The 17,577-nt window shown below is 40.3% G+C and overlaps 2 protein-coding genes across 2 annotated transcripts in view; one reads left to right on the forward strand and one right to left on the reverse strand.

Moving 5' to 3' along the window:
• Nucleotides 1–3,957, forward strand: part of LOC119912752 (zinc finger protein 420-like) — a 28,162-nt gene extending 24,205 nt beyond the window's left edge. The window contains exon 4 of the mRNA XM_038732042.1: nt 3,147–3,957. Within this exon, the coding sequence (XP_038587970.1) occupies nt 3,147–3,767 (621 nt within the window). The 3' untranslated portion in view covers nt 3,768–3,957. The remainder of the gene's footprint in view (nt 1–3,146) is intronic.
• Nucleotides 1–17,577, reverse strand: part of LOC119912601 (zinc finger protein 2-like) — a 746,717-nt gene that overhangs the window by 297,000 nt on the left and 432,140 nt on the right. The window lies entirely within an intron of this gene.

A 17,577-nucleotide genomic window follows, 5' to 3' on the forward strand; every position in this document is an offset into this window, starting at 1 on the left:
TAAAGTACGAAGTGTGTAAATCATCCAAAAATGGCTGTAAAATTCAAAATGGCCGACTTCCTGTTGACTTTAGGCTATGGGTTCTTGAGGCTTTTTTGTGCGTCTTGATATGATACATGTCCCCAGCAAATTTCGTGCATGTAGGTTGAACGAGAACGCGGGCTAATTTTTTCCAATTTTCTAGGTGGCGCTAGCGAGTTATTTTGCCACCCCAATGCGCGAAACCCATAAAATACGAAACTTTTTACCAGTCCTGACATGTGTGCAAAGTTTGGTGAATTTTCGAGTATGTTTAGGCCATGTCAATGGAGCCTACTTTGCAGAAAATAGAAAAATTAAAGCTGCAAGCAGCGTTGGGCGGGCCCTCGCACTTGTAGCGCGTCCGGGTGTGAGCCGGCCGAGTTGCACATTCTGGAGCTCTGCCGGTGCGGCTGTGAATTTGCTACGCGGTTCCGACGCCGCATGAAGGTGTTATATGTCACTTCCTGTGTCCCCTATGTGGAGCTACATAGCACTTGCCGCTATGAATATAAATCGGTACTGACGTGTAGATGTCTGCGGGGTGGGAGAGTTATCAAGCACGTAAAGTTTGGTTCAGATGTGAGCATGTGCACTGAACAATAATGTACCCAAACAATAAAATAAATTCCTTTTATATTTCCCTGCCTTGTTGTTTATGTGTACATACAGAGGAAGAATGTGAGAACAGCACACATTTCATCGTTACTGTGTGTTAGAGCATGGGAGAACAGTGGATACTTTTAATACAGCCCACACCCCTAATACTGTGTAACTATAACAAGTAGAGAACAGAAGAAAAAGATGTTCTTTCTTTACAACTGTCTGCATAGCTTATTCATATTGTGTAATGAATGAAAATAAATAGGCCTACTAGGCTCCTCTCTACTTTGACATTTAAGATTAGCTTGTTTGATCCACCTTCATACACATGTGACATTACTGTACAACTTGAGAAAGGTGAGTTGTTTTCTGCTCCAGCCTGCCTAAAAGAAAAGCGTTTTTGGGATTAAATGGACTTTATTAGCTGCTGCAGTGCAGGATGAACTCAGAACAGACCCATTTCTCACCTTATTATTCTAAATCATGCAACGAAGAAGAAGAAATGCATAAGAAATCCTGGGACAAAATCTGTCCACAAATACTGTACAGCATGTAGTCTGATGATCAAGACTTGTGTTATAGCTGACTTGGGCAGTGAAATGTTTAATTTTTTTAATTCATGTGGTCATAGTTGTCCACAAATCAAATAAGAATATAAGAAGAAATGTTTTATACCACCTCAAGAAGGCTTCCTATCAGAAAGGTAGGAAGGTATTTCTAATGTACAACTGTAGTACTTAAATCTAAGTAAAGTAATTTCCCTGACATTTTTGTGTTACTTTACTTTTAATATACGCATGTAACAGGTTTTATACTTCCTGTGAGTATAATCCAATCAATCTTATTTTCATACTGTATATCCGTTGTGTAATTTGATAAATTGTGTTGTATGTCGTGCTCGCATCGTGTACTACTGAGACTTCATTGCCCTCTTCAGAGAAGACTGACTGCAACATGCATCTTTGTAAAGAGAGAAACGGACAGAAAAAGTCTCTAACTCTGCCTGTCAGCTCGCTCTGCTCCGTTAAAACTGAATTTACCATACAGAATTGAATACGAGTGCACTCCAGATTTAGCTGCAGCCAGCTGACCGTGTGCTTCTCCCTATACCGCAGTTCTGTGTCCATGTATGCAGCAAACTGAAAGCACTGTCTGTCGGAGCGTCTACGTGAAAAGAGAAGGAAGACATTGCTGGTAGTATTGTCTTCAGAGTTGCCCCTCCTCATTTGCATAATGAGGCAGAAATGCATACAGAAATTTAAAAAGTACAGGCAGAAATAAATACCATATGTGAAAATAAATAAGGTAAAAAAAATACAAAGGAAGAATAAAACAGACAAAAATATTAAAACACACACATAAATAAATACATTTAAAAAATTAATAATAAATAAAGTTGAATAAACAAATAAGGTAATTATAACAAAGGTGAATAAGTAAAGGTGCTAATTAAAATATATACATTTATGTCTCCTTGTATAATTTAATTAATACCTACATTTAGTTATTTACTTTATTTTTTTGTGTATTTAATTGGATGCTTATTTATTTATTGAGCATTTATTTATATCTGTATTTACTGTCATGATCGGTCCTCCATAGTGGGGTGGGAGAGTTATCAAGCACGTAAAGTTTGGTTCAGATGTGAGCATGTACACTGAAGTTACAACAACTTCCTGTGTCATGGTGAAGACTTGATCTTTGACGCCACGGACACACCCATTCACGAAAACTCACAAATAGCACAACTTTTCATCTTCAATGCCTTTAGAAGGCACAGCAGAAATTTGAGGTCGGTCGGACTAAATCCCTAGGAGGAGTTCGTTAAAGTATGAAGTGTGTAAATCATCCAAAAATGGCCGTAAAATTCAAAATGGCCGACTTCCTGTTGGGTTTAGGCTATGGCTCCAAGAGAATCATTGATTTTGGATGCCATGCCATGGGTTAGCCGTTCCACGAAAACTCACTGTTTGTACAACTGTTAATAGTCAGTGGGTTTAGACTACACAGTGAAAATTTGATGTTGATTTAGATTAATTCTTAAAATTAGATTACTTTGCAGAAAAAAAAATCCCTTCAGTTTCAATATGGACCTCGCATGTTTCATGCTCGGGCCCTCAAAAGTGCACAAAAAAACTACTCAATAATAGAAACTTGATTAATTGTAATTTGTTACTTAATATGGACCTCGCATGTTTCATGCTCGGGCCCTCAAAAGTGCACAAAAAAACTACTCAATAATAGAAACTTGATTAATTGTAATTTGTTACTTTCTGTCATTTATTACATATTCAGTACATATTGAGTATGATTGACTATGTAATAGAAAGTCCTAATCACTGTGGTACGGTAGGTTAGTATGTGATTTCAAAGATATACTCTGTCATTTATGGTTATAGATAGCTCGCTCCACCATGACATTCACTTACTGTTTCTCTCTGTTATAGAAGAGAGGAAGAGATGGAATCAAACGTCACCGCTGTGAGCACTGTGACAGATCCTTCACAACATCTGGATATTTGAAGATTCATCTGAGACTTCACACTGGAGAGAAACCGTACAGCTGTGACCAGTGTGGGAAAACTTTCACTGCATCAGGTGCCCTAAAAAAACACCAACGTGTTCACACTGGAGAGAAACCACACAGGTGTGAACAGTGTGGAAAAACTTTTGCTGCACTAGATAACCTAAAAACCCACCACCGTGTTCACACTGGAGAGAAACCGTACTGGTGTGAACAGTGTGGAAAAACTTTTGCTGCATCAGGTCAACTAAAAACCCACCAACGTGTTCATAATGAAAAGAGACCATACTGGTGTGAACAGTGTGGAAAAACTTTCACTCAATCAGGTCACTTAAAAATCCACCAACGTGTTCACACTGGAGAGAAACCGTATTGGTGTGAGCAGTGTGGAAAAACTTTCTTTAAATCAGGTGCCCTAAAAATCCACCAACGTGTTCACACTGGAGAGAAACCGTACTGGTGTGAACAGTGTGGAAAAACTTTCTCTAAATCAGGTGACCTAAAAATCCACAGACGTGTTCACACTGGAGAGAAACCGTACAGCTGTGGCCAATGTGGTAATTCTTATACCAACAGGAGAACTCTTAGAAGACACAAATGTATCCACAAAGCGTCAGTGTGACATTTTCCACAGAGCCGAGCTAGCTGTTTCCTCCTGCCCTGAATACAACCAGCTGTTATCATGTGACTGTGCTGGACTAACGTCATGTGATGACATCTGAGGAAGTTTGATTTGGAAAGAGCTGGAAAGCGTCAGTCCGGAGGGTTTATCAGCCAATAACAAAATTAAATTGGAGTATCCAGGTTTCAACCAGTAGCGGGCAGTCACTGCATTTTATAGCACTATGTGAGTCCAGATTTGGACCTGAATCCATCAACAACTCTACTAAATACCCATACACGTTGGTTATCAGCTGAAATAAGAGGTTTGGGGGTTTAGTGAGTCTTTAAGGGCGCACTCACACTATGCGATCCGTATTGGGCACAGTTACCCCCCAAAGTTTGGTTCGTTTGACCAGTGTGATCGTTTAAACTGGACTCTGGCATGGTATGCGTGTAGTGTGATCGCTAACCGTGCACGAGCACAGAACCCCGACACAAACCCCACTGTGCGGTGCAAAAGAGCGCTTTTTCTTTACAAAATGACAGTTGATATTGACTTAACGCTCTTTACAGCATGCTTACCGCAACAACCGAGCTGTGATCTAATGTTAACATAGCTCTCCTTATTAGCTAGGCTCCTCCTTTTTTGGGTCTCCGACATTGACAGTTGTGTTGGACAAATTTGTGCAGCGGTGTTGGAGGGAGAGAGACATGGTGCTGCGCGAATATATGTGCAGCACCATGCGCTGTAATCAACTACGACTTTAAATAGGCTTGGCCTGGTAAAAAATCATATCAATTAGGGTTGAAACGATTCATTGATAAAATTGATTCATAAAATGCCTTGACACAAATTCTTTGCATCAATGCTTTGTTTATTCCATGTAACTATACAGCACACTGTTTAGCAGGGACATTTATTACTGTCGCACATCGCGCTTACGCTGTGAACACGACGTGATTATAATGGAGCTGTTTGCAAAGTGGAGAAAGAAAAAAAATTTCCAAAGTATGGGATTATTTCAAGTTAAAGAAAATAACAACTCTGTAATGTTACAGTCCATCCACCGTAAAACAAAATGTATGTCGCCTAGGCAACAGCACGACAGCACCTTATCAGAAAGCACAGGTGTTCTGCCAGCGGACTACAGACAAAGTAACAGCCCCCTGTGTCTTGTTCAAGAGTGGCTTGACACAAGGAATGCGACAGCTGAAACCCATGTCTTGCATACGTCTGTGCGTGGTGGTTCTTGAAGCACTGACTCCAGCTGCAGTCCACTCTTTGTGAATCTCCCCCACATTTTTGAATGGCTTTTGTTTCACAATCCTCTCCAGGGTGCGGTTATCCCTACTGCTTGTACACTTTTTTCTACCACATCTTTTCCTTCCCTTCGCCTCTCTATTAATGTGTTTGGACACAGAGCTCTGTGAACAGCCAGCCTCTTTAGCAATGACCTTTTGTGTCTTGCCCTCCTTGTGCAAGGTGCCATTGGTCGTCTTTTGGACAGCTGTCAAGTCAGCAGTCTTCCCCATGATTGTGTAGCCTACAGAACTAGACTGAGAGACCATTTAAAGGCCTTTGCAGGTGTTTTGAGTTAATTAGCTGTGGCACCAGGTGTCTTCAATATTGAACCTTTTCACAATATTCTAATTTTCTGAGATACTGATTTTGGGGTTTTCATTAGTTGTCAGTTATAATCAACAAAAATTAAAAGGAATGAACACTTGAAATATATCAGTCTGTGTGGAATGAATGTATACATTATCCAAGTTTCACTTTTTGAATGGAATTACTGAAATAAATCAACTTGATATTCTAATTATATGACCAGCACCTGTCTGTTTTTATTATTGAGTTGTAGTTAAATGTATTTACATTAAATAATCTATTTTATTCTATATTCACTGTGTTTATTTTCTATTGCGGAATGTGGTTTTCTTCTGACTTAAAGCAAATCCAAATCTAGTCGATGCAAAGAGACGCAGATTCACTCAAGTTGGCTCCTGCTGAGGTGAAGACATGTCAGCTCAATTTCTGCCTCCTTCCTGAGACACAACCACTCATGTCAAGCAATTCTCCTGATCATGACAATGAAAACATTGATTTAGACCAAACTGCTTAAAATAGATTTTACCTATATGTACTTTTAATAATCCTCTATATGATATTACCTTTTGTTCTTTGTTCATCTTATGGTGGGTGGCTGATCTCAGATGATCTTGGAGGTGAAGATGCTTGATGTGGAGGTCCTGGGCTGGTGTGGTTACACGCGGTTGTGAGGCCGGTTGGATGTACTGCCAAATTCTCTGAAATGCCTTTTGGAGGTGGCTTATGGTAGAGAAATTAACATTAAAATCACGGGCAACAGCTCTGGTGGATGTATCTGCAGTCAGCATGCCGATTGCACTCTCCCTCAAAACCTGCGACATCTGTGGCATCGTGCTGTGTGATGGAAGTTTCAAGTGGCCTTTTATTGTGGCCAGCCTAAGGCACACCTGTGTAATACCCATGCTGTCGGATCAGCATCTTGATATGCCACACCTGTGAGGTGGATGGATTATCTCAGCAAAAGAGAAGTGCTCACTAACACAGATTTTAACAGATTAATGAACAACGTTGGAGAGAAATGGGCCTTTTGTGAACACGGAGAAAGTCTTAGATCTTTGAGTTCAGCGCGTGATGAATGGGGGCAAAAATAAAAGTGTTGCGTTTATAATTTTGTTCAGTATAAGTCCAGTTTTATAAATTACTCTGAAGATTGGTACCACAACCCGGGGCTGCATTAAGATTACACTCTCAACGAGCATCTGTTCTGCTGTCAATATACGTACAAGAAAGATCTTTGGTTTAGAAACACAAACGGAACTAAAGGACGTACAGTATCAGAGCTAGTCACAGACGTCACTACATAGATCTGAAGATCACTTTTTTCTAACCCGCTCTGACTGCAAGAAATGAACCTACCCGTCTCCATGGTGATGACCCTGCCCTCGCCCGCTGCTTTTCAGTAACTAACATAACTTATTTGTGTGACTTTCCCCCGGAGGCTCAATGTGAGCACAGCTAAATGTACTGGGTGATAACAAAACTGTTAGTGAGCTGGACTGAATAGTTGGATGGAAAACCCTGAGTTAACAGAGGCAGTCCATAAGCAGCTTCATGATACTGGTTATCCAGGACGGCCATTGTTAGTCTCACTGAGACCAGATCAACCAGAGGGACCCAGACTCAGTTAAACCTGCTTCAGGATTCACAAGAGGAAGAAGAGAGAAGTCTTTTGGCTGAAGAAGAGGAAGCAGACAGAGTGAAAGAGTTTTTAGGATTCATTTCTGATTTGGATTCCACACACATGGAATCATTTTCATTTGCTGAATCATCATGAAGACGTTCAGAGCCTCTGCTGCTGCTGTTATTGCCTTTTACACTTCTGGAGGAATATTTATATTAGAATTTCCACTTTTACTGTCCATCAGATCGGCCGACCAATCAACAAGCAGCCTGTTTCTGCCCGGCAACAGACGTCCTCATAGGATCCAGCCGAGCTCTTCCTTCCTCAAGAGGGGTCCAACTGCAGACCTCCACTGTCAGGCGGGTCAGTTTTTTACGTCCCCACAGGACGTAACTTGATGCATTCTCACATTCACGGTATTTTGTAGTTTTTTGCGTGTACTTCCTGTCCTGACCGGCCTGACAGTGGAGGTCTAGCTTTCCTCCACCTGTGAAAGTGAGGGGAACATCCTGGATGATGGAGGAGCTCGGTGGGTCTCTGGGTCACCGGCTGGAGGATGGAGGAAGCAGAATGACCCAGAGACAACATGCTGCCTGTGAGGACGTCCCAGCAGAGACATGGAGGGGAGGGTTACACCATCACTATACATCTGTGTGTGTGTGTTGAAGAACAAACATCACATGACACACCAGTCTTTCAACAACACGTTGAGAGGGTCTTCCAGAGATGTCAGTCAGAAAAATTTAAAATGTGGCTGATATTGTACAACAGTTTGCTAACAAATGCAAACAAAAAGTTTCCTCTCTTCAAATGCTGACCGCCCAGTGTATCAGTCAGGGCTACAGTGCTGACTTTGTTAGTGTGGGCATACGTACAGAGGTCTAGCAGATCATGTGTTGCTTGCAGCACTTCTGCACAGCGAGCATCAACTTTTTCTAGGTTTTCCTTCCTTCGTGTTTTTCTGAATAATATATACACATAAATGGCAATGTATGGGAGGAACTGCTCCACAGGTGAACAGTAAAACATGAAACTATAACAAAACATACAAAAATAAGTTTCACTCCAGGCAATAATGAAGGACCCATTTTACACAAAAAGTCACAGAACAGAGTCAAGATATGGTCAGTGGGAGAGGGTGCTGGGGCGCCATCTAGTGTGTCTGCCACTGTGTTTACAGCATGTTCATCGAACAAGCAAGGCTGCTGCTTATTGTGTTTCTCTCTCTCCTGCCCAATCTCAGCTGTTTCAGGGGTTTCTGCCCACATATGGCGCTCTCTAAGCCTGCTGATTGGAAATGGAAGGTTTTGGGCAGATGGCTGACTGACTACAGGCCCGTGGAGTGGGATCCAAGAACACTGTAAAGATGGTGATGGATACAACTGCTACTGCTTTCTCAGCTCTGCTTCACAACCTGAAGCCAGGAGGTACTTTTTTAGGGCAACATGAGGAAGCACTGCAGGCAGAGGCACTATCAGAGGGCAACCATAGGAAGAACAAGGGGGACAGGACTAAATGACCACAGACCCTGACATCTGTGGTTATGAAGTCTTTTGAGCACCTACTGTTGTCCCACCTCATATCCATCACAAACCCTCTCCTCTCAACAAATTGTGGCATGTTTAGTTCAGCCGAGCTAAGATGACTGGAGGTTATCAGTGTTGGGAGTAATGCGTTACTAAAGTAACACACAATTGCTGTAATTTTTTGCTTTTTGCTGTAACGCAGTAATATAACGCATTACTAGCTCTTGGGAATATTATACCCGTTACAATCTAAGTAACACGCTTCCATCATATTTTAACCTGATATTAAGTGGGTTTTTTTTTTTTAATAATTCACTAACATTGAGAAACATTTCAGCACCAGAAAAACAAATTCATGAGTAAAAGAATAATGTTCATTGTTGCATGTATCAAATATATACTATATACTCATTTAACAATATGTACTTTGGTAGCTTTGATTGTCAGATTACAACATTAAAATGTAGTTTGTAACTCCAGTACACAACAATCACATAATGGTAAATAGAAATAAACCATATTCCACAGAGCAATGCAGAGGATGAGTTTGAGTTTTTAAGTCTTTCAGTCTGGGGGAAGAAGCTGCTCTGCCGTCAGGTGCTGCAACAGCAGATCTCTTCCCAGACGGTGTAGTATCCAATACTTGTGCATTTGACTCATAATAGTTCAAAATAGCACTGTAGCAGCAAGACAGAAGGTCAGTGACCTTTGGGGAGGTGCTCTACGGGGAGAGCAGTGATTGGTGGTTATGTAGGGACTGAACCCTTCTATGGAATTTGACCTCTAACCCCTTGTTTTGTTACCTCAAAATAGTACTGTACCCGTATATGGGATTTGACCTTTTACTTTGCAGACTCAAACCCTTCTATGGTACCTAACAGATACCTAAACATACCCTTTATAAGTTATGTTTGATGTACAGAGAGACAGAGTGGACATCGGGCTGGGTCACCCTCCAAGCTGTTGCAGAGCTTGTAATTGATGCTAAACTCTTTGATTTAATAAACTGCCAGTGGTAGCCCTATTAAACTGTCCGAAGTAGCCTCTCATTAAATATCTACAAACTCGAGGTAGCACAAATTTAGGAAGGAAAATAATAAAGGAAAAAGGTGCAGTGGAAGCATGCTTGATAGATAGTGTGAAGGAATGTATTCTTGTTGACTGGATATGGATGTTTATGAACAAGGGACAATAGGGAAGAACAGGCAGAAGGAGAGATGCATGACAATATCCAGAACCAAAACCCAGAAGGAGATATTGTCCATTCAGTGGACAATGTTGATGATCATGTGTACACTTCTGATGATGCCAGATATGACTCTGCAATTGATGGACAGGAAAGGAGATTTGGGGACATTGATTTTCAATATGTCCCAGAAACAGCAGGGCCTATTTCAGTGGAATGTGAAAGTGCAGAGGTCACCAAGAGCATTAACCTCAAGAAAGTATGCGTTGCTGAATGATATGAGAAGACTGGAGAGGGAAGGTTATTGCAGTCTTTATGTGAAGGAGAGAGAGAGCAAGAGAGGAACAGAGAGAAAAAAAAGAGGGATGAAAGAAGAGAGAGGGGAGGGAGGCATCCTACACAATATACACACAGATGTACAGACAGTAAAGGTGATGTTGCTATAGACTAAATGAAAAATGGTACAGATATTTATAGTAGTGTTAATGATAACAATCGTAATGTTAATGATAAATAACAATGATAACAATAAGACTAGCAACAATAGTCGTTGCAGCAGAGGGTGTTGAGCAGGAACACGGGGGCAGCAGGTGACCCGCAACCACAGATCCAGACTCCACAGCTCCAGAGCCAGAAACACCTGCAGGAAGTGATAGGAGGAGAGAGGAGAGGGACGAGAAAGCACAAGACTACCGGAAAGGGGAGAAGTTGTGTTAGTAACATGCAAAAATTTATTGAGATGGGTTGGAGATGTGATGCCTGGGGAGAACACTCAGATGCCTTTATGATGATGGAAAGATATCCATTTTAATTTCCATATATTGAGGTTTTAATTTTCATGTGTTATTTTGCAACAAGAGATACTGGTTGGTGTTTTCTTTTCTTCCAGAGTAAATGGGGATGTACAGATGGGGATTCAGATACTCAAACAAGGACAATATGAATGGACTCTGGACAAGGAAGGTGTGGAAATGTCTGGATTGCATCAACACTGCACTGAAAGTCGACACTGCTGAGGAGCTGCAGTGGAATACTTTCCTGTGTCTGCTTTGATATAGATATGAATACATATTTGAATGAATAATACTTAATTAACGATCATATTCCTTTTGTGTTAACTGTGTAAAGACTTATACTTTCAGTTATGGAGTTAATATATGGCGACCTCAGGTTTTTTCTTTTTCTTGATGCTTAGGGATATAGGGTCTAGCCAGGGAAAGGTCCGTTGGAGGGTCCGATGGGTTAACTAGCCTGAATTCGGACATTGTTTTGATTTTATTTCATTTCCTGAGGTTTTCACAAGTATTGGCTAAACCATATCTCTGCATTGACTGATAAAGATGTCATATATGTCTCTCTCTCTCACTCTCTCTGTTCACAGACATGTGACTGTCAGGTCACATTAGACCAACATGTAAACATTTATAGGCCTAACACGTTTGTGTTGCTCTGTTGTACTCTGTGTTTTTAATACCTGCCGCTGCCACAGAGAAGAGATCCTCCCCAAATATTATTCCCAACTACCAGTATTTATTTATTAAGTGAGTGTGGTGTCTGAACAATAATGCTGCGATGATGTGTTGAGAAGAAATCCGCTTGACACTGTTCTTGATCATAAAATTTATTACATCAAGGAGTTCAGCATCAATTACAAGCTCTGCAGCAGCTTGGAGAGAGACCCAGCCCGATGGCCCTCTGTCTCTCTGTACATCAAACATAGCTTATATAGGACCTGTTTAGGTACCATAGAAGGGTTCAGTACTATTCTGAGGTAACAAAACAAGGGTTCAGAGGTCAAATTCCATAGAACAGTTCAGTCCCTACATAACCATCAATCACTGCTCTCCCCTTAGGAGGTCACTGACCCTCTGTCCAGCTGCTACAGTGCTATTTTTAACTGTTATGCGTCAAATGCACATATATTATACACTACATATTCCCCCCTGCGAGACTTAATTGAGTCTCGAAAAACAAAAAGAGAACAATTTCTCCAACACATGATTCTTGCAGTATTATTTTTAACAATATATCAACTGTATGGAGTGTGAGAACGAAAAACCTGTCTGGCAGCCTTCATTCCAAAATCCCTCCAAGACAGTCTAGACAGGAAAATTTTCTCACGGCCCCTCTGCCTTAGGCGGCCATGCATGGTACTCCAGTTTAATTAATAAAAGACATCTTTATCAGTCTATGCAGGGATATGGTTTAGCCAATACATGTGAAAACCTCAGGAAAAGAAATAAAATCAAAACAATGTCCGAATTCAGGCTAGTCAACCCATCGGACCCTCCAACAGACCTTTCCCTGCCTAGACCCTATATCGCTAAGCATCAAGAAAAAAAGAAAAAACCTGAGGTCCCCATATATTAACCCCATAACCGAAAATATAAGTCTTTACACAATTAACATGTGGTGTCCGAACAATAATGCTGCAATGATGTGTTGAGAAGAAATCCGCTTGACACTGTTCTTGATCATAAAAGTTTATTACATCAAGGAATTCAGCATCAATTACAAGCTCTGCAGCAGCTTGGAGAGTGACCCAGCCCGATGGCCACTCTGTCTCTCTATACATCAAACATCGCTTATATAGGATATGTTTAGGTATCTGCTAAATACCATAGAAGGGTCTGAGTCTGCACTCTAAAGCTCCAATCCATATAAGGGCACAGTGCTGTAGGATAAGTGTAAACATCTGTTAGACACCATAGAAGGGTTCAGTCCCTTCATAAACACTAATCACTACTCCCCCTAACACTGGGTCAGAGGTCAAATTCCATAGGAGGGTTCACTCTTTACACACCCATCAATCATTACACCCCCTTAAGAGTTCACTGAGCCTCTGTCCAGAGTTCACTGAACCTCTGTTCAGCTACTAGAGTGTTATTTTAAACTGTAATGGTCAAATGCACATATGTTATACACCACAAACACAAAAAGAATATGATTGTTAATTAAGTATTATTCATTCAAATATGTATTCATATCTATATCAAAGCAGACACAGGAAAGTATTCCACTGCAGCTCCTCAGCAGTGTCGACTTTCAGTGCAGTGTTGATGCAATCCAGACGTTTCCACACCGTCCTTGTCCAGAGTCCATTCATATTGTCCTTGTTTGAGTATCTGAATCCCCATCTGTACATCCCCATTTACTCTGGAAGAAAAGAAAACACCAACCAGTCTCTTGTTGCAAATAACACATGAAAATTAAAACCTCAATGTATGAAAATACAAAGAGTGTTCTCCCCAGGCATCACCACTCCAACCCATCTCAATATCATAGCTTTCCCAAAAGTCAATAGCACCGTACAAAAGCAAAACATCAAACACAGCGCTACAAAAGCTGCTACCAAAATCTGAACCACCACTGCTCCGACTGGTCCTAACTGATTTTGTAACCAAGTATTTGCTAACCATCCAGCTCCCTCAGATTGACCAAACGCATCCCTTATACTTTTTAATGGATCTATAACACTAGTGATATTATCAGAACTATCGGGGATCAAAGTATAACAACCGTCCCCCGTCAAGTTCATAGCCACACACAAACCTCCTTGTTTGGCTAAAATATAGTCGAGAGCCATGTCATGTTTCAACAATGTCAGTCTGTGACTTCTTTGAGTATTTGACAGAAGATTAAACCCTCTGTAGTTTCATTTGCAAAACCCTGCAAAGTATAAGTAATATTATCAATGTGGTCTGCCAAAAATGTTACACCATACCATGGAAAAAGTCCAAGTCCCCACTTCTCACCTAGACTTATCCTCCAATGGTAGGACTCAAGATTATGAAATTGTGCCATACTCCTTTTCACCCTATTTCCAGAACCAGGATCAGAATGAGCTATAGCAGGTGTTTCCCCTTTTTGGATTGTAAACACCTCATATGGAAGTTTTAGCATCGCCATGTAACAACATCCTATCCATCCATAAGGTAAGAATATATAGGCCTTATCACCACAAACCCACCAAATATCTTGAAAATTCACTATCGTCACATTGCCAGGCAAAAGCTGATCTCTTACCATCAGAGTCCTTCCCTTCTTACTAGATGGCACAACAAAAGTTACTTCATATGTGTTTTCACTAACCTTACGGTCATGCTTATCCAAAGACATCATATAATTATCACACTCTGATATTCCCATAAGCCTCCCTGGCTCCTCATACGTCTTATTTGAACAAAAACAGCTACTAGCCCTCACAGGTCTTACCTCCATTGCTTCAGGACTTGCTGTTAACTTATTTTCCTTCTGATCTAACAAATTCACATAGGGTAATTCATTTATCCAAGAACAATTAACTCTAGGTCTAAACAACTGCGACGACCAAGACATCACTATATCTGTTGACGATTGTTGCTGATACGACAGCCATGATAAAGCATAAGATTGACACATAACGGATAGAAGTTGGGCCATCGTCTCTAAAATTGAATCCCATGTGCCTGGTGCGGGGACTTTCAACAGACATGGACCATCCAGTTTCTTAACTGATCTTACAAAATGAGTTAACTGCTGGAACCATAAATTCCTACCTGCCCAGCCATCTGTAATTTTCAAAACAGAAGAATCAAACCCATATGCCTTCCATGTAGCTTCCCTCTTCCGTAACAAGCGATATTGATCAGTCATATCTTCTAGTGTTTTATCAAAAAAGAACTCATTTTGTACATGTGGGATAATATTCTGAACGGTTTCAGATGAATCTTCATCATTCTCTTGCATACTTTGCTCCCCAGTCTGCATCTGTTTTTTTTTATAATTGTGGTATTTCTGGTTTATTAGTATAGTAATCACTCAAAATGGAAAGATTTGGTTTTCTTTTCCAGCAATTTTCACAAGTATCAGGGTTTTCACCACTGATAATGGTAAATCATGGAAGTGGACAGCTTAATATTACATCATTTTAGCCAGGTTCATAATAACATTTTCATCACTTACCAGATAAGGCAAAGGCCTAATAGCACATAATAATAGATAACTTCTGCATACTTAATTGTGCATTTGCTGATGATTTTATTGAGTGCAAACCGACGGAAATGCCTAGATAAAGTCTATGTGGTTCCCAACATTAGGGTCAGGACCCTCCTCTAGGGATCTTAAGACAAATCTGAAGGAGCCTCAAGATAATTGATTGTATAAGAAAGACAAATCTTCGCCTCCCCTCTTTGTATTTCTGTTAAGCGTTTATGTGAGTTAACTTTATCAGGCCAATCAATAATCCTCTTTCCTGTATGTTATTGCTAAGCGTGTGATCTCTGTAATGATAAGACCACACGGTAAGACCACTACAAGACATGATCTCAGTAGTCAAACCATGTGTGGTTGAGAACAAGCGGGGCATTTGCTACCGCAAATGATGACAATGTTACAAATCTTTCAATGCCCTACACATTTAAACAAAACCACACAGGTGTGGTCTGCAGGCCAGGTACAGAGTTTCCGCCGGTGGAAATGAAAAACACTGAGGTCAGTATGTTCGTCAGGAAACGTGAGATAAAACACCAGACTCGTCATTGATGTTTTCTCATAATGTCATTGCTCTTAAAATACTCAAATGGTCATCACACCCTAGACTGCTGGTGGTTGATGACAGCATAGACTGCATGACGTTTGACTTTTATCTGCCACAGCAGGTTGGTTCCCATTGTTCATCAGGGGAGGTTGTGGTAGCGGTCTTCTTGCTGTACTTGGATAGTAAATGTCATCCAGAAAGGAGAAGTGGGTTTTCAAGACAGGAGAGAAAGGAGCATTCCCCTTGGGAAGGTCGGGTATTACATGAGTGGATATTTCCTGTCCCTCTGCATGATTGAAAGTCAGGACTCGTTTCCAGCCATAAAAACTCAGGTGGATTATCAAAATGACGACCAGAAGAGTTATGTTAACACAGATGTAGAAGTAGGGCAGCCGGGACTCTTCCTCATCACCAGCAGCGCTTGGTAACTCATCAGCATTAATGTCAGACTTTTTAACCCCATGGTGTAAGTCCGAAACTGAGATGTTGATGATGTGACTGACCGCCACATATTTCGATCCTTTTAAATAACATCTGTAGAGGCCGTCATCACAAATGGATATCCGTTTGAAAATCAAAGATGAGATCATTTCATCCTGTATTATTTCTACATTCCCAGTTTCATTAATCTGTTCACATCTGTTTGTGTTGAGCAGTTTACACCAAGCGACATCTAATGATTCTCCACAGTGTTTGACAGGACATTTGACTGTCAGTGGTTGTCGCGGGGCAGGTTTTAATGTCGTGCCTCTATGGACCATCAGTGTAACTTCACATGAAGGAAACGAGTCTAAAATGAAAATTGAAAATCAAATTTCAATCAAAACACACCTTAGTTTTGAATGAAAAATAATAACAGTAATAATAATTCACAATAAAAATACCAGACAAGATAAATGTTTCTCTCAATACTAAATTCTGACAATTACATGCAAGAAATTACAGAAGCCCTAAGAGGCCATACATTCATACATTTTCTTTACCTGTGATAACGAGTTTAATGAATTTGTTTTTTCAAGATCCAGTTATTTATGTCATTGTCTCAAATTAACAAATGTTGTTTTCCCGAGGCACATTTTAGTTTTATGCTGGTAGTGGCCATTCATGGGAGCGTTTTCCTCACCTCATGTTTTTATTATCTGTGTGTGTGTGTGTGTGTATGGGGGGGCATTATTGCCATTGTCTTTGATTTTAAAGTGTAAAGCACTTTGTGTTACATCGCTTTTGTGTGAAACATGCTATACAAATAAAGATTGATTGATTTATTGATTGATCATTTTCTTGAGATCTTGAGGTAACGAAAATTTGTTTTTCTGAAATAATGACATAATTTGCCAATATGTCGTGAAAACGAAACAGTAGTCTTTTACAGGGGTCGGTAACTGTTGGGTAACGGCATTGGGACAATTTTTTTAGTCAAATGATAATTTAAGACTGACATCTATCAACCTATGGATGCCTATTTTAATTTCAAGCACCTTTGAAAAGTTCTTTCAAAAAGGCTTGCTTGACACACCTCTTAAATAGCCTTTGAGAAATATGAGATCAGATTTCCCTGAATGAGAAGCGCAGAAATTTCCTCTGCCTGGGGATGCTGGGCAAATGAAAATAAGTGTCTATAGGTTGGATGTGGATCAATCGGCAGGACACAAACACTCCAGCTCATGCTTTATTGTGAGCTTTCTCAAAACAAAGTTTAGATATCCCGACATCTTGAGAAAACAATCCCGTTATCACGGAAAAACAGAGTAAATAAAATATATGAATGAATTGCCTCTTATGGCTTCTGAAAGAAATGAACATTTTCAGAAAATATTAGAACTATTACAAATACTGCTTGTTTGTTTTGGGGAAATATCAATAACAATAATAATTTAATAGCAATAACATCACTACTACCCCTTGTTACAGTCATGTATCCAGGCCTTCTGAAACACAAAGTTGTTACCCCCTTATTCCCTTACTGTTATATTTTCTTCTTGTACTAACATATAGGTACCAATATATATAGGTATTGTATTGATACCCCACATAGCCTTACCCCATCAGACTACGCACATATATTTTCTCTTGTCCAGTTAAAGACTCCAATCTATTCAAAATGTTCCCACATGCTTTGTTGAAAGTCATGTCACAAGATAAAAGAGTGTCATGGCCTACCTTGATCTCTTCCATCGATGCAGACAAATGTAAAACAGCAAAATATCAGCAGATAGGTGCGCAGCAGTCTATCCATTAGGCTTGACATGTTCATTACCTGAGACTTTACAGATGATCTAAAACTGTAGCTACTGCATGGGCACCTTTCACTCGTGACGAGCTCACCACTTCCTGACCTCCTACATATATTCAAAGACCCTCCTGCACGT

This window comes from Micropterus salmoides, unplaced genomic scaffold (genome assembly GCF_014851395.1).
Source record: "Micropterus salmoides isolate LMB-PRFRI ecotype aquatic unplaced genomic scaffold, ASM1485139v1 Ms_hic_scaffold_2, whole genome shotgun sequence".
Classification (NCBI taxonomy): Eukaryota; Metazoa; Chordata; class Actinopteri; order Centrarchiformes; family Centrarchidae; genus Micropterus; species Micropterus salmoides.